The sequence below is a fragment of the Zalophus californianus genome, chromosome 9 (genome assembly GCF_009762305.2).
Source record: "Zalophus californianus isolate mZalCal1 chromosome 9, mZalCal1.pri.v2, whole genome shotgun sequence".
NCBI lineage: Eukaryota > Metazoa > Chordata > Mammalia > Carnivora > Otariidae > Zalophus > Zalophus californianus.
Window position 1 is genome coordinate 21,215,598 of NC_045603.1, and position 18,119 is coordinate 21,233,716.

The 18,119-nt window shown below is 38.2% G+C and overlaps 1 protein-coding gene across 3 annotated transcripts in view; it reads right to left on the reverse strand.

The window, feature by feature from the left end:
• The window catches only part of NR1H4 (nuclear receptor subfamily 1 group H member 4), a 74,545-nt gene extending 56,649 nt beyond the window's left edge, over positions 1–17,896 (reverse strand). The window contains exons 1-4 of one of the 3 annotated variants that reach the window (XM_027595776.1): positions 17,655–17,896; positions 9,674–9,710; positions 1,796–1,934; positions 992–1,132 (exon numbers count right to left, since the gene is read on the reverse strand). In XM_027595776.1, the coding sequence (XP_027451577.1) occupies positions 992–1,070 (79 nt within the window). In that variant the 5' untranslated portion in view covers positions 1,071–1,132; positions 1,796–1,934; positions 9,674–9,710; positions 17,655–17,896. The remainder of the gene's footprint in view (positions 1–991; positions 1,133–1,795; positions 1,935–9,673; positions 9,711–17,654) is intronic. The other 2 variants (XM_027595775.1, XM_027595777.2) reach the window with 2 other exon arrangements.
• Between the last annotated feature and the right edge of the window lie 223 nt (positions 17,897–18,119).

The following is an 18,119-nucleotide window of genomic DNA, read 5'->3' on the forward strand; positions in this document are numbered from 1 at the left end:
GTCACTGCCCTTAAATGCTCTTATACTGCATGGGGCAGGTAGATATGTAAACAGGTAATACAAATAAAGACCTCTCCTTGGAAGTGACCCACTAAACCATTACACACTAAGATGCTAATGACTAGTAGGTAATAGCATAAGCTATTAATTAATCTCTTTCAAGGATGTCTATAACCAAATAGGGGATCATGCCTTTAAACATTGAATTTTGTGGAGTTTCAAATGTTTGCATTTTCACTATCATAGTCTACCATGGTCCATGCACTAATGTAGAGTGGAAAACTGGGAGCATCTAAGTTTCCCAGCAGGGCTATTATACAGAAGGGAATTATTTTACAAGTGGCAAAAGGCTTCCCTACCCCATCCCAAATATTGCTGCTTTTCAGTCTTCGCTGATGTTCCCAATTGAAACTCTTTATAATGAGTTTTTTCATAAATGCATAAAGTGAAGCAATATATCATTTTATGGTATCATCTAGTTACAGATCTACTGAAAACAACTTGGAACAGTTTGTCCTCAATCCAATTTAAATGACTAATCATGACATTGTGCCATATGTCCCCCAGCACAAGAAGAATAGTGGAAAGGAAACTATAATCTAAGTAACCTCAGCATTTTATAGGTATAACATTAAACCATAAGAAGTATGATTTCATACTTTAGTACATGCTATAATAATATCAGAATTAGCCTGTACCCGGAATCCATTTCTACTCCCAGCTCTGTTAATTATCTAGCCTCATGGCCTTGGACAAGTCACAAAGCTCTCAGTCTTATAGTCCTCATCTATAAAAAAGAAGACTATTAGGTTCAATAAATCCAAGGTCTGAGCTACCTCTAACCTTGCATAGTAGCTAATGTTTATTGAGTACTTAGAAGGAACAAAAACTTTTGCCAGGCTCTATTGGATTCATCATCTAGGCTTTTTTCTCCTATATTTCCAAGTTGCACTTTGTTTTTACTTGTATTCAAATGAACTTGACAACTCACCAAATAAATTGTCAGAAAGAGAAAATTCTTCTGTGACAGGTAAGTGGGAGTGTTCAATGAGATTCATTCTTGATCCCATCCAAACTGTTCTATTTGAGAATGCCCCTTCGTTATGGTGGTCTTCCAAAAAGGAAAAAAACTCTGAAAGACAAATAAATAAGTAGAGAGTTTGAGGAAGGGTTGGCAGTTTAGATAGTTGGTTAAGAGAGAGAGATAAGGAGGAAGCAAGCTTATTCACAAAATAGCAAATGGATCCCTTTGTAGATACTTTGCCATAAGCTTTCTGTACATATCTGTTTTCAATATTTATCATTTTTATACCTCATCTGGACTCACAAATGTCCAGGATATGTGCTTTCAAAAGAGATACTCTCTAAAGTATCTGGGAAACACCATATGTTTTCATTTAAATTTCAGCACTTGAGAAATTTGGGCAAGATTTGATGATATTTTGGTTATGTCTTTATTTCTTTTACAAATAGAAAAAAATAGAAACAAATACAAAGGCATTGACTAAAAACAGGATAAATTGATGACTTATTATCTTAAGCCTTATTCCAAAGTTGAGCAGGTATTTACAAAGACACAAAAGTGATTTCAGACCACTTTCTGCTGGAATCTTCTTGAGTAGGTACTATGTCAGCAAATCAAAATTTCAGAAAGTGTTCTCTCAGATCTTAATTTTTGCTTTTTAGAAAAAATTTCAGGGGCTTGCATTTTCACTCTCAGGGTCTACCATGGTCTTATATTTATGTGGGCTAAAAAAAACATTATGGTATAAAGAAAAATAATGGTAAATCTCACCAAAGTGTCTGAAGTTTCATCCTGAGGAAATGTCCAGAATGAATCCAAGAGCCCAAAAGAAGCAATGTCCACTTTTAGTTATATTTCTAGGTCTTCTTTTCCTCCTGCCTTCCTTCCTTCCAATATGTCTCCTACTTTCCTGAAGAGGTAATTTGAAAGGTCAAGTAATGAAAAGTTGTGCTATCAGAATCTCTTTTCCAAGTCTGTTTTCTGAGGATGGTTTTCAAACCTTTTTATCTTGTCTCTACCAATAAATCATTTTGTCTACAAATAAATATTTATATTTGCTATTCAGGAAGAGAATATAGGGCTTCTACTGGACAAATATGTATTTCATTAGAATGTCCCTACTATTATGTCTTTATTTATTTCTCTTTCACCCAGCAGAATGTTCCAGTTCACGCAGAAGTGAATTTCAGATACACTGGGCTGCTGAAAACGTAGTCTACCATACTATGCTGCTGCATCCATTCCTTTATTCATGCTTTGAAAAAACATTTATTGAGAACTTATTCTGCACTAGGCTCTGGGCTGGATCTTTGGAGATAAGACAGTAAAAGGAAAAAGAAGTGTCCATGACCAATGACATCAAGCTTAATGAAGAAGAGAGACATTAAAAAATAATCACGCGTATACACAGATGATTACAGAGCATCATGAAAGCTGTTGATGAAGCCTAAGATCAGGATGCTCTAACAGAGAGGTTTGGGTGTGCAAAGGAGTGAAAATAGGGAAGTAGCTGATGAAGGATGTAGTTTCAAGGGCAATTTCTAAAGATGGTCAAGTCTAGGGCACATCTGAATTGAAGAGAAGACACCAGAGAGTGGGTGGTTGAAGGGGCAAGAAAGAGAGAGAACCTCCTGCTACAGGATACAAACCATGCGCACTGTGGGAATGCAGACAAATCTAGGTCCATCTAGTGAACCAATGGCATGCCCCTACCAGAATCTATTCCCCAGGAAGCCAAGGGGCCTGTTGGGAAGAAACCCATTCTAAAGTCAGGTGGAGCCAAACACCATGACCTTCACCCTAAAGCAAAATTAAGTCTTTGAGAAATGTGTAATTCTCACTGTAGTACAGTGTTTGGCCAATCCATACTGGATTCAAAAGGCTTTCCTGCCACCACAAGGTGAGAGGGAAGGCAATAAATAAAAATGAAATCTAGAAGCATTGATGTATAAAGTAGAGGTAGACACTTCCAACAGAATTCTTCCAACAAGTAGGAGAGAGAACTCATTTCAGCGCCACCCTTGTGCTCACACAACTCTGCCACATATCACAGTGGAACTTTGACCCCAAGAGGACCACGGCCTTTCTGGGGCAATTGTGTAATAGTAGCAGCATGCTAGGTATCACCATAACCCTCAGAGAAGCAGAGGAATCGTGACCACTGGTCGGGCGCTGTTCCCACTCATGGACACAAAAGGTAATGGAAGCAGCAGCCAGAACAAACCTGATCATGAACAAACATGAGGAGACCCTAAGGCACTTCTGAAATACTTGGACTTTGACAGAAAAGCTAAAAGGACCTGAGGAATAAACCAGTGAAAGTTGAGTTGTTACTGTTAATGAGACCTCATTCATACTCACAAGCTAGTTGCAGACTAGGGAAATTCAACATTCAATACGTGTACATGAATTATACAGGCAATATATTCACTGTGTATATATTAATATATCAATTATATATAATAATTGTATATACATGTCTGCATGTTGTATAATAAATGGGTTGAAAAGCCTCCCCCAAATTCAGACAACTACTATTCTAGATAGAATTCCTCCTCTGGAATAGGAAATTCCACAGTTTCCCATAATAATAATTTCCAGGAACCCACAATGTACAGAGTCAGGAATTTTTCCTAATATTCAATCCAAATGTATACTCTGTGATATAAGATCCATATCCTTTGGTCTTTAAAAAAAAATAGGAGATTTTGGTATTTTGACTCTTCCTTTGGGTTTCCTTTTGTGCTAACTTTTTCTAACATTTGTCTTTTTTAATCTTTAGTCATGTTCATCAAGCTTCCTCATACTTCCATACCATATGATAGCTCTGTAATATTTTCCAGGTAAACTCATCTTCATTTTGGATTCTTATATTTCCCTTTATATGTTCATATAAACTTGGTACCTTTAGTTTAAGTGCCTGGCACATAATAGGCCCTCAAGAAATGTTGGCACAATTAAATAATCTGTATTAATTGTTTTTCTGCTTAGTTCTGCCCAATTCCCTGCCATTTGGCATGCTCTTCCTAGAAGTGGCACAAGATAAGGATATGATTCTCCTATTAGCACATAATTTATCAATCTCTCACCCAAAGCCCAATTCCTCTAATTCTATAGCATTTGGGTTATTACCCCTGGCTGAAGATCTATTATGTGGGTGCCCCTGATTAGCTAACAAGAAAGCCTTCCAGAATCCAGAATCCATGGCAGAGTCTGCTCAAACCAGGTTTGATGGATTTATGATTCCTGAAGGGGCTTAAAGAAAAGGAAAGTCTTTAATTTTTGAAATGGTAATGTAAGCACATGGTAAGCAAATCAAACAGTACACTGAAAAATAAGTCTTCCTTCCAGCTCTGTTACCCATTTCCCTTACCTAAATACAATTACAATGGCCAGTTCCTTGTGTATCCTTCTGATACTATACCCACTCTTAGCATAAAGGGCCCTTAAACACTGTACGTTAAACCAGGGTTTGGCAACCTATTGCCTTCAGGCCAAAGCTGGCTACCCACCTGTTTTTGTGTAGCCTGAAAGCTAACAATGGTTTTACACTTCAGAATAGTAGAAAAAAATCAAAAGAAGTATACTTCACGACACATGAAAATTACATGAAATTCAAAAGTAAGTGTTGGTAAAGTGTAATTGGCACACAGCCACACCCATTCATTTATGGAATATCTATGGCTTTTCTCCTCCAACAATGGCAGAGGTGGGTAGTTGGAACAAACAATATATGGTCCACAAAGCCAAAAACATTTACTATCTAGCCCTTTGCAGAAGAAGTTTGTTAACCCTGCCTTCAACGAATAACAGAAGAAGAAAAATGTTTAACTAAGTAATATTATAGGCAAACTATGAATAAATGTAATGATTGCCTTGGGAGTGTAAACCCACTAATATACATCTCATAATAGTAGGGTCTTTACCTCTTAGCAGCTCCTTAATGGGATTCGTGAGTTTAGCCTTATTTGGCTTGTCATTTAATGAGCCCTACTATGTCCCAAGTATTTGACAAGTGTTTCCATATATATTATTTCTTTAATTAGGGTTACTTCTATGTCCTCCTTTCTCTGATATTCTTCACTCCCTTGTTGTGGGAAGAACTGCAAGGGAAGACTAATTCCAGGAGACCCCACACCTTAGTTCTGGAGGCTTTTTTTCCCCCTCAAATCCTCCCTTCCATATAAGGAGTCATTTTATAGGTTGAGAATAAGAAATGGGTATTCTCTACACTAGTGGCCTTTGAATAGTTTTGTTCATTTACTCCCTACAAAAAGTTTGAAAAACAGTGTACTCCATCAATACATTTTTGGGTTTATATCTGTAGTTTTTCACTTTAAAAAGTTGCAAAAAAAATTAACTTCCAACATATAAAAATTGACATTTTACATGCTGTTACATTACTCTTAAATCTATTCAATTACTCTTCAATGTACTCTTAAATACCACAGCAACTTAATAGCCTCCCTCATCCTTCAAAGAAATACAAAAAAAAAAATGTTCTTTAACCTGTGGAAAAAAATTTTATCATTCCTATTCCTCTGTGAGTTCACATTTCATTCCACTTCACTGCAGAAGTTTACTCTGATATAGAATATTTTATTACTTGAATGTCTGTTATTGATCATCAAATCATACTTTTCTACAACAAAAACATGCACATAAATTTGGATTTTAAGAAACATCTAGTGAGTTTAAGATTTTTAGTGTTTAAATAAAAAACATTCTGGATTGAGTGCATTACTACTTATTATCAGTGTCCATTTCATCAAAACTATACATTACCCCTTAGGCTTTCTCTACGAATAGCATGGATCATTCTCCTTGGTGTCAAAGAGCACAGCTGGAGAAAGTAGTCCATTGTGGATGAGAGAGCATGAAGATGAGAAGGAAGTCACCACTGTCAGGCATGAGCCACAGCCAGCGATGACTGAGCACATGTACCAGAAGAAGAACACCTCCTTAGAAATAGTTAAAAGGTTCTGTTTAAATACTGAATGTTGAGAACCTGTAGACAGAGAGCCTAAAAATTCTCCAGAGTTAGTAATGAAAGCCCACATCACAGAAAGCCATCATTTCTATTCAGATGAATTCATGTGTGTGTTAATACACAAAGTTTAGAATCAGAGCAAAGAAAGAAAAATATCTGAATTTGCACACAGACTTCCCCACCTTCATGCCTTGTTTTCCTGAAAAGTTGTTAAAATTTATTTTTAAATGAAACTAGCTTTAAAACTAAAAGACCCACTGCAGAAAATTCAGACAATACAAAAAAAGCATTAAAGAATGCCGAATTGCATTCTATAATTTTTTTTCAATTTACACTTCTACCAGCATGGAATAAGGGTGCCTTTCTCACGACACCTTCATTAGCATTACTTTCAACAATCTTCTCTAATTTCATAAGTGACAAATCCTATCTTACTGTATTAAATTACATTTCTTTGATTACTAGTAGAGTTGAATTTTTTTTACATCTTTATAGTCTATATGTGGTAATTTCTTTCCATTTTCTGTTTATGTCTTCTACCATTTTTCTATGGAAGTGTTAATTTTTTAATTGAATTAGAAGAGTTCTTTGCATATTGAATGTAGTAGAGTTCTGGAATATTTACTACAAACATTTTTATTTTCTTTTAATTATCTTTACCTGAGAAGTTTTTCCATTGTATGTAGTTAAATATATTTGACTTTTTAAAGCTTATTTTTATTGTTTTTTATTTTTAGTGTATGGTACAAGGTGAGTTTTCTCAGAATTGCTTGTTGAATACTTTTCCCATTGATTTATGCTCCTTCTTTTATTGACACTGGATTTAGTTTCCCATTGATCTATATTGTACCAATATCATCCTTCCCTATTATTGTTCATTCTTTTTCAGTATTTCCTAACATATTCTCATCTTTTTATTCTCTGTAGTAAATCATCACATCTTGTGTCACATTCTTCTTTTTAAAAAAAGTTTCTTAAAAAAAATTCTTTAGGAGTTTGAGATGTACCAAACCTATATACTTAGGTAGGAAGATTTACATCTTTATAATATGCAATTTTGCCTTTCGTGGGCAAGTTCTGTCTCCTTGCACACTCAGATGTGCTCTTAGAGCTCTCAGTTCGATAGATTTTTTTCCCACGTATGCCAGAACTTCTCCAAGACACTCCTCCATCATTTATCTTTCTCCTCCTCATGTGGGAATTAATGATTTCACTACATCTGTCATCTTCCCCACTATAGCACCAGATTGTAAATTTGAAGAAGACAGGAATCATAATTATTTATGATTAAATATCATATATTTCTTTTGAATCCCCCTATCACACCTGGCAGTGCTACACATACACAGAAACAACAGCTGTGGTGTAGTAGAAATGTCATGGGGGATGGGACATGAGAAGATTAAGATAGAGAACTGTGCTGACCTTTCATAGCTTCATGTATGACCTAGGACTAGTCACTTAACACTCCGGTCCCCGTACTACATAAGTCTTTACACATATGAATAGGTGACATGGACAAAAATGCTCACTGCATTGTTTCCAATAGTAAAAAATTGGAAACAGTATAAATGCCCATCAACAAGACAATGGATATAATAAAGAAATAGTATATGCATAATGCTGAAAGTATATTCATAAGTGTTATGCAGTACTTAAAGTGAATGAACTAGGACTATATGTATTCATATGGATAAAATTAAAAACATCACACCGAGCAAAAGAATCAGGTTGCAGAAAAATACAAGCAGTTTGATAAAATGTATGTAAGTTTAAAAATATACAAACAATGCTACATATTACCATTGATGCTGTAATGTAGGAGTCAGTAAACTCTGATTCATGAGCCAAATCCAGCCTGCCAAAGACCAAATTTGCCCTTTTGCTTACATATCTATGGCTGTCTTCACACAACAATAGCAGAGTTCAGCAGTTTCAACACAGTTCACATGGTCTGCAAAGCCTAAAATATTCACTATCTGGTCTTTATAGAAAACACTATGATCCCTGCTCTAACCTATAGAGACATGTATGGAAGTGTTGGACCCACAGTCAGAATAGTGCTGCAGAAGGACTGGGTGTGTACATAGGGAATTTCCATAGCATCTGTAATGCTCTCCTTCTTAAGCTGGAGGGTAAATACAAGGAGGTTGATGATATTATTCAATTTCTTTGCATGTGGGAAGTATTTCATGATGAAAAAGTTTGAAAGAAATTATATATGTAAAAATCTTCCTCATCTGTAAAGTTATGCAAGTTCCTATAGGATTTTGTTCTTCTTACACATTCTTAAGGCTCTGAGGAGAAAGTATTCCTTTCTTAAAAAAAAAGATTTTATTTATTTGACAGAGAGACAGAGAGAGCACGAGCAGGGTTTGGGGGTAGAGGGAGAAGCAAGCTCCACACGGAGCAGGGAGACCGACTCGGGGCTGGATCCCAGGACTCTGGAACCATGACCTGAGCTGAAGGCAGATGCTTAACTGACTGAGGCACCCTGAAAGTATTCCTTTCCATAAAATATTTGGGAACTCTAACTGTGGCCAATGAGGCACTACTAGAAATATTGAACGGCACAGTGAGATCTATGTTCAAGAGTACTCTAGTGAAAAGGTGGGATGGGGAGAGTAAACAGTGAAAGGCGGAAATTCGTGGCTGAAGTGAGGGGATCTCATGCTTCACTTGATGGTGTCGGGAGAGATGGAAAAGAGGAGACCTGAATACAGCAAACATAAAGGAAGGGGGGAGAAAGAAGCCTGATGATTCAAAGTTTAAGCCCTGGGTATTGGTGGAAGCAGGAACAAAATGTTTATTTTACTTTATGTTTATTTGTATGATGCTGTAAGCTAAGTCTTAACTTAACGACCCAGGAATAGTTTCAGAAATGGTACACACTGTTTGTTTTTAACGTGATAAGACACATAGTGACTGGTAACTTAGACTCCCACTTTCTGGTTATCAATTTTTACTTGTTTAGATACTATTTGTCACCGGAAGTGTATGGAGTTCCTCTGATGTAGCATAAACCGTTTGCAAATAGAGACCTTGGAAAGACCCCATTCCAATTAAAGAGCTTTGACTCTGACTTAGAAAAATCTCAGTTCTCAGAAGATGAAGATAAAAACCAGTTACACGTGCTGGTTCTCTATAAACTCTTCACACCCAAGGACACCATCCTTGGTGACAGTTTTCTCAGATGAACCCAGTTGTTGATGGCAAAGTTAAATATGTAAATCATTCTTAAAGATCAGGAAAAATGTAGACTTTTTCTAGCTGTCATTATTTCATGCCCAGGGGAAGCTCTGGATTTAGCCCAAAGTCTGGAAGAATGTTCATAAGAAAAAGAGAAAAGAACTCTTAAAAAAAAAAGATTTGGTCTCCCCAGAAGCACTCAAACTGAAGTAATTCTTTTCAGGGCAAAAATACAAATTTAATGTACATAGATCCTTCCCAAAGTCCAGAGAGATGCATAAGACAATGTTTGGCCAGTACCAACCACACGTCAGGCAGGATGACCACGAGCCAGTATGGTCATCGTGACCACATTACTCTGAGAGTGGTGCCCTATAGGAACCAGACAGTATTTATTACTATCACAGTAACTAGTACATATTTTGGGAGATATAGATTAAAATAATACCTACCATTTTATGAGTACTTACTATGTGACAGCATCCATGCTATGTTATCTCATTTAATCTGTAATAAGCCAAGTAGGTGTTAACATACACACTTTATAGATGAGAAAACTGAGGTTCAAAGAGACTCAGCAAACTTCTTAAGGTCACACTTCTCAAGGACACATTGACCTTCTCACCTAGTGAGAAGCAGAACAGGGATGTAAACCCACATCTAACTCTAAATTCATGCTCGCTTGTGCAGCTCTGCCACCAAGACGGTCACTAACCACTTACCAATCCCTAGTGAGGGTGAATTGGCAGTTCTGCAAGGTCACTTTTGCCTAAGGCAGTCAATGTGTTCATATGCACAAATTAATTAAACCTGTACAGGGTTTGCCTGTTATATTATTTTGTTTCTTCTTTCGTGTTTCTCAAGTCTCCATTTAAAAGTATATTACATTCAAGCATTGTGAACCAAAAATACTTAAGCCAACCAGACCTCTACAGCTCTTTGAGTTTCTGTGCATGGGAGATTACACAATGGGGCCTAAAGAGTGGCTAAGCTTTATTTCCAACTGGATATAAAAGTTGAGGCCCCTAAGGCCATGAACCTGACAGTGAGTACTCCTTTTATTCTACACCTGGTCTCTTGCTTGTCTTGCTCAAGCCCCACCCAGGCTTCTCAACCACCTTGACTAGTGCTAACCTCCAGGAGGTTTTCATACCACTGGGTACCTCTTCTTGTCACAGTCTTAATTCTATCTTTGTGTTTGTGGTGATTGGTTGTATATCTCCCCCACTGGACCATCAGTTCCAGGAGAGCTCACACTACATCTCCAGTGCCTAGCAGACTGCCAGGCACATATTAGATACACAATAAATTCTTGTTGATTGAATGAATTGAAGGATGGATGAATAAACTAACTAAACACACAAATGAATAAATGAATGGTATACCTTCACAGAGAACCACCTTTAGAATCAGTCTTGTTTGGGCCACAGGATCATTAGTGAATAGAAATGTACAAGAACACACATAAACACTGAAGAAGGGTTTTTTTGATCACATACAAAACCTGATAACTAAGGCTGTTTTCCCACAATGGAGCCCTAATTACTAAACTGTATCCATTCCTGTTGGAAATCTCTTAACCATTTTATACATGAATTGACCACCTCAGGAAATAGTTTTAATAACCCTCCCAAATCTCCTTTTGTTAATTTCTCTTCCCTTAGAATTACCAGAAATAGTTTTTTGTCTTCTTAATGTTTACTCTTCACAGTGAGGAAATCTGTCTCCTTTTCCACAATCTGCTATAGTCAGAATGGTCAAAAATTTATTTATGCTTTTTCTATTACCGACCTATCATCTTTTTTCCCAACAAATTCATTGGTTCTCCTGAAATCTTATGATTATTATTTACGTAAATTATTTGTTATTTGCAAAAGTAGGCACCATACATTATTCCACTCTACACACCCTTTTGCAGTATGAGCTTGCCACTACCCATCAACAGATGAAGTCTATTCCCCAGCCCTTGAACTTGAGGTGGTCTGGTAACTTCCTTGACAAGTAGAATGGTAGATGCTATGAGACATGTGAGTCAGGCCTTAAGAAGCCTTGGACCTTCTTTTCCTCATCTAGGAATGTTGCCGTGAGACTGACACACTCTGTGTAGATGCCCCCAAATACAAAACCTCTTGGACAGAGAAGTCCAACTATCTCAAATGTCCCAGCTGACGGCCACATCAAGACTTCATACCTATTAGTAAGGCTATCTTGGACCTTCCATTCCAGTTGATCTTCTATCTGAATAAGCCACATGAATGAGTCCATGCAAAAGTAGTAGACGGACTACTCAGCTGACTCATAGAAATATGAGAATTATGAGTAATTATGAGAACTAATTATGAGTAATTAATCATTACTCTTTTAAATCACTATGCTTTGGGGTAGTTATTACAAAGAAAAAAATAGTGGATATAGAAAGTAGTACCTGGAAGAGGGAGAAATTTTTTTTTAAAAAAAGGCTAAAACATAATGGCCAAATGGTTTTGGGATTGGGAATTGGGCAGAGCCTGGAAGGGCAGTAAGGAGACTGCTCTGGAAATTGGAAGAATGGTGAAGAAATTACTATAGGAAGCTGGGATGGTCATATTTTGTAATCATGAAACAACTGGCAACACTGTCACCTGTGGTAACTCAGAAGATGGAGAGTTTCCTAGTGAACTTGTGGACTTGATTAAGGAGATTTCCAAGAAGTATAATGAGTGTGTCACTTGGTGTATTTAGCTGCACATGATAAGCTCCATAAAGAAAGAAATGAATTAAGGAAGGCACTGTTCATTTTGTAAGCAGAATTTAAAGTAAATATGAAGGGTTCAAGACATGCTAAGTTGAAAAGTAGGACTGTTTTGGGCATTTTTGGTCTCTCCAACTAGCAGAAGATTCTCAATGAATGAAATGGCCCCAGGGTAGATATCACATCATGAGTGTGGCTATAAGCTCCTTTGTTAAGAGCCCAAAAAACTTAAGGATGTGCCTAGTAGACATTTGCATCTAGGTAAAAGGTCTTCTCAGAATGTCAGGGGCTTTATCCCATAGCATTATTCCACAATAACTTGATATGTCCAAAGCAGAAAGGAGTCTGTCTCAAAAAATTATGGAGGTAGGTTTTCCAGCACAGTCCTAAAAAGGCTCATAATAAATCCAGAAAGTGTTACGCAAATTGCTCTAGTAAGACCAATGCCATCTTGAGCCAAAAGCTGACTTTGCAATTTTTCCCATTATGCAGTGAAATCTATTTCCCCACCTCTTTAATGAGTTGTTATTAATATGACTTTCTTTGACCAACAGACTTGTTCTACTTCTGAGGCTAAGCCTCAAGAGACCTGTAGCTTCTGTTTTCACCCTCTTGGAATGATGTCCTGAGACCATCATGCCATAAAGAGACCAGGAATGAAATACTCCAGGCAAAAGAGACTTAGCCATTCCAAGCATCCCAATCAATGGCAACATCAAGGACCCTGTATTGGGAGTAAGACCTAGCTGGTCCTCCAGTTGAAATCAGTTGCATTATTGAGCCCAGGAAAAAGCAGAAGAACCACCTAGCCAGCCCACAGAATTATAAGAAATGATAAATCAGAGTGGCTCAGTCAGTTAAGCATCTGCCTTCGGCTCAGGTCATAATCCCAGGGTCCTGGAATCGAGTCTCACATTGGGCTCCTTGCTCAGCAGAGAGCCTGTTTCCTCCTCTCCCTCTGCCTGTCGCTCCCCCTGCTTGTGCTCACTCTCTCTCTCTCTGACAAATAAATAAATAAAATCTTTAAAAATAAGAAATGATAAATCATTATCTTTTTAAGCCATTAAGTTTTGGGGGTAGCTTGTTACATAGTATTAGACAGTTGGTTATCATCCCCCAAATGAACAATATGGCATGTTGGCTATCGTCTTACTAACATCTAAAGAAAGTATTTTCTTTAAAGTAATAGGTTTACTCTTTAAAAATGGCATCTCAATGTCAATTTCCAATGTCAATGCCAAGTGAATTCATCTACTCCCTTATTTATTCAGTCGGTATACATTTATTGACTCTATGTCAGGCACCAGACATACAAAGACCAAAAAAAGTCATGATCCTTCAAGAAGCTCAGTGGAAATGTCCAGCAAGGAAAACCCAATTCAAATAGTCTAGGGGTTGTTATGAGAGAGGTAAGCACAAGTCCCTTCAGGAGCATAAGCAAGGACATTCATTCAACATTCATTAATTCCCCACTATGTATCAGGCTTTGATCTAGATCTTGGAAATAGAATGATAGATGAGACAGGAAAAAAAAAATCACCTGTGTCTTCAGAGGCTTACATTCTAGGGCAAGAGATGGATAATTTGCAAATAAACAAAAAGTGAGAATTCCACTGGTGATAATAAGAAAATAAAGGGGACAAGGGATAGAGTGATGCCCCTGGACACTATTTTGGACAGAGTGAACCAGGAAGAGCTCTCTGAAGAGACATTTGAGCTGAGAAGTGGAGGATAAGGAGTAAGCTATGCAAGAGGGAAATAAGACCAAAGGCAGAATGGTCAGCAAGTGCTAAGAGCCTGGGCGTGGAATACAGGAGGAACAGCAAAAGCCCAACAAGGCTGGCGATGGGTGAGCAAAGGGACAGTATAGGAGATGGGGTCTGAGAGAAGACAACTTTCATATGGCCTTGTTGACTTCGGTAAAGAGCTTTGTTTCTATTCTAAGTGGGAATCACTGGTGGGTGTCAAGCATACGTGTGACTAGGAAATCTTTCTGAGGGTGGAGGGCTGCCTCTTGAATTTAAACTTGAATCGGCATTAGACTAGGCGGAGGGCATGCAGTGGGGATGGCTATAGGAAGGGAAATCGCATGCTGTGTTCTGAGCAGTCATACATCTTTTATGCCATAACCGGTGGATTCAGTGGGAACCAGTGGGGGAAGGATGACCTATTCAAAAAATAGTGTCCAGAAAATTGACTATTCTTTTGAGGAGAAAAAAATTAAAGATGTTTATCTTGCATCATCCCCAAAAATAAGTCTCAGGCAGATTAAAGATTTTAAAAATTATAAAATTATTGGGAGAAAATATAGGAAAACACATTCATGACCTTTGTGAATGAAAGGGTTAAGAAGAATTTCTTAAACAAGAAATAAATAGGAAAAGAATAAATTTGACTATATTAAAATCAAAAAGAAATCAAGACACCATAAACAGAGCTAAATATATGAAACTGGGAGAAAATGTTTACAACATAAATAGTAGCCAAAAATTTGTACAAACACTACATAAATAACTCCTATAAATAAAAACAGAAAGGATAAACAATCCAGGAAAGAAACTGGCAAAGGATATAAAGAGAAAAATTCACTGAAAGGAAAATAAAAGTGGCCAGTAAACATATAAAACATCTGAAGCTACTCAGAAAAATGCAAATTAATATAACTAGATACCATTTCCACCTATCAGATTATCAAAAGTTTTTTGCATGATAATATGTATTCTCAGAGACTGCTAGTGGGGGCATAGTTTTTCATCTTTCTGAAGGGCCCTTGAGCAATGTGTATCAAAATAAAACTCAATTCTAACTCTTAAATATCATCCCTGGATAAACCTTGGCACATGTGCACAGGATGTTCACTGCAGCATTGATTCTGTTTAGAGCAGGAAGTAAAATCTCAAAGTTTTATTAGGATTTTATCTAGAAAAATAAAAATTATTCAATATTTATATTATATTCACACATATTAATTTTAATCACCAGAACTCTGTTGTAATACTTAGACCTAACAAAGAAAAAAGGTATTACTTTTTCCGTGCAGTATTTCACTTCACAATCAAGTTGTGTTAGATTAGCATTGTACTGACACAAACTTACAGAGAGGAGAGACAGGAAGAATAGCAGACACTGCTTTATTATCAAAATTGGAAAGCGGCAAACTGAGGGAAAACATAACTCCTTGTGGAGGGCACAGAGGTTAGGGAATTACAGAGTGGGATGAGAGAAGAGCAAGGTGGGCGGATATTTTTATATAAGTACAACTTTTGCTTCCCCGTGCAGCTAGGTAACTAAGGGCATGTGTATAGTGATACCTTGTAGACACAACTCCACTGGCAGTAAATAATACCGCAGTAAGAAATAACTGGGAAGGGGCACCTGGGTGGCTCAGTCGCTTAAGCATCTGCCTTCAGCTCGGGTCCTGATCGCAGGGTCCTGGGATCCAGCCCCACATCAGGCTCCCTGCTCAGGGGGAAGCCTGCTTCTTCCTCTCCCTCTGTTCCCCCTGCTTGTGTTCTCTATCAAATAAATAAATAAAATCTTAAAAAAAAAAAACCTGGGAAGATGAAAATTGTTCCTATTTCTCTTAGCCCTTCACGATCTTTGTTGCTAGGATGAAAGAGGAAAAATGAGACTTTTAGCAAAACGAAAGGGGAAATTCTCCCTATCAAGAAAAGAACACATACCTTCATGCTTTTCTTCATCCACCCACCTAAGGACAATGCGAGCCTTTTCATATCTGTCACCTGGTGATGTGTATTCTCCTGGCTTTCATAACCTGTAGACTCTGTGAACCACAACAGTGCTGAGCTCTTCTTGGACATCCCTAATCATAGCACCATGGTGGGTTCATGGAGTCTTTCATTAAAATGCTCATAAATGAAGTCTCCAACCAGTGTTTCCAGACTAATCTCTGGGTTAAAGCAAATAGTGTTGAAAGTTTCCACTTCCCCCTGCTCATGGCGCAGTCACCAGAAAACACCCTACAAAGCTTTAGGACTCTTCACAACTGTGCTAGGGCTTAACACATCATCCCTGGCAGCTGAAATGTTTGCAGGCTGCTCTACCTGCTCTCCCATTAGTCCAGATTTCAAGTTTTCCGAGCTTCCAACAATGTCAGGGCAGCAAGGAAAGGACTTTAGAGTCAGAAAGACCTGCCCTCATGTTCAGTACCTGCTACTTCCTAACTGTGTGATCGTGGATAGATTTGTCCTCTTTGAGGGGGCACCTGACTGGCTCAGTAGGTAGAACATGTGACTTTTGATCTCAGGTTTGTGAGTCCTAGCCCCATATTGGGGGTAGAGTTTACTAAAAAATAAAAATAAGTTGTCCTCTTTGAGCCTCTGTTTGCTCATCTATAAAATGAGTATAAGAAAAACTCCCAAGCAGGCTTACTGTGAGAAGGAAACAGGCAGTTTATGTAAAGCCTGTGACTTATTAGTAGGTGCTCAAAGTCAGCAAAATCCATCACGGACACACACATTTCTTTCCTTACAAAGTACTCAGGGCCTCACAACTATTGGGTGTTCCATCACAATCTGGCCAGATTTGGGAAGTGTGGAAGGTGTGGGAAGACCTGAGTATATTCCTTTCCTTCTTGGACTCTGGAGAGAGGGCAGAGGAGCCTGGAGAAAAACACAGCTGCAGATACTGAGGAAGGGTCTTAGAACAAGAGTGTGTCGTTCCTGGCTGGTACTTATCAGCTACCTCCAAGTTGCATCAGCCACATTGCAACATTCTCAGCAAAACAGAAAAGTCCACGGTGCAAATGGCACAGGTCCATCATTTGGAGGAGGGGTGATTCAAAGATGAAAGTGTTTATCATTTCATAAAATCACAGCTAGAAACCCAATGATGGCTCCCTCAACATCTTTCTCTACTTCTCTTGTCGATACTCTGAGGTCCCTTTATCTAAGGCAGTCCCAGTGGCAACATCAGATTTCTTTAAAACTCAGGTGAGTTTCCCAGAGAAAGAATCCAAATGAGTCATGTGTATCCCCCCGCTTCTAAATAAAAATTCAGTTAAGAGAACGACCCAGGCTCACCTTATAGTTAGTTGCCTAATTCCCTATGGCAGTGAGCAGGTGATGCCTTATCTGTGATTCAGACTGTGGACAATTTTAACATCAAAGTTTTTCCTAACATTTTCCATCTTTTTTCAGTATTTCCATCCGATATTAATATGATAAGCGGAAAGCAAGTTTACAACCGAAATCAAAAGAGAAAGCTTTTTAAACCTACTCTTCTCCTAGGAAAAGCTTTTATTCAGTTACCCATGGCTTAAACATTGTCCCGTCCCTAGGTCCGAAGTCATTTGAGATTAGCAATATTCCCAAACTCACAGCAACATTTGATAAATCACCAGAATAGAGCATACTATTCAGGCCAAATTGTCTACGGAATCAGAACAGAGACATTTCTAAAATTCACTGTCTCTGGTGGTTCTCTTGGGTGACCACAATGTTTAAAAGATATTCCTAAATAATTTGTCAATAAGGTAAGCAACTGTTAGACCCATGAACTCCTGCTTCCTCTTGTTTGTTTTTAGAGTTTCTTTTCCTTTTCTTTCCCTTCTTGTTTTTAGGATTTTACATCAGACTCTACTAACTTAAAATTCATTCACCGACCAAACTTCCTGATGTTAAAGAGAAATTTTAAATAACAACTTCCCCTCCGTTGCCTTCAGAGAGAGACACCCGGTCCCAGAGGAATTAGGTACTCACTTGGATTATCTCAGGTTGGAGATGAACTTTCAAGGCCCTGGGAGGATTCTGAGTCCAGTCTTCTTCTCCAAATCGCAGCAATTTTGCTACAAATGCTCAGAACCTGGGTTTGCATTGGGGTGAGTCCAGGAGACAGTGGGGTGAGGCGGAGGAAGAGGAGGGAGTTCTAGTCAAAGCTGTGGATGATCACAGTCGGCCTTCCGGCTCAGCAGCAACATCTCTTCCTTGGCTCCGTGCCTCATGAGCACAGATTAGTCATTAACAATCCTTTCCCTGATAAATGATATAAACATAGAAAGGAACCTTGGGAGGGCCTCGATATTCCCAGGACAAACTCCCAGAGCCCCAGAGTAGGAAATGGGACCTGGCTGAGGAGCCCTGAAGCTAGCCTTTTAAAACATTTCTCCTCAGCCTCCTTGGTAGGGTTCTGAGTCCCCAGGTTTCCGCAGGCATGGTCTGAAAATG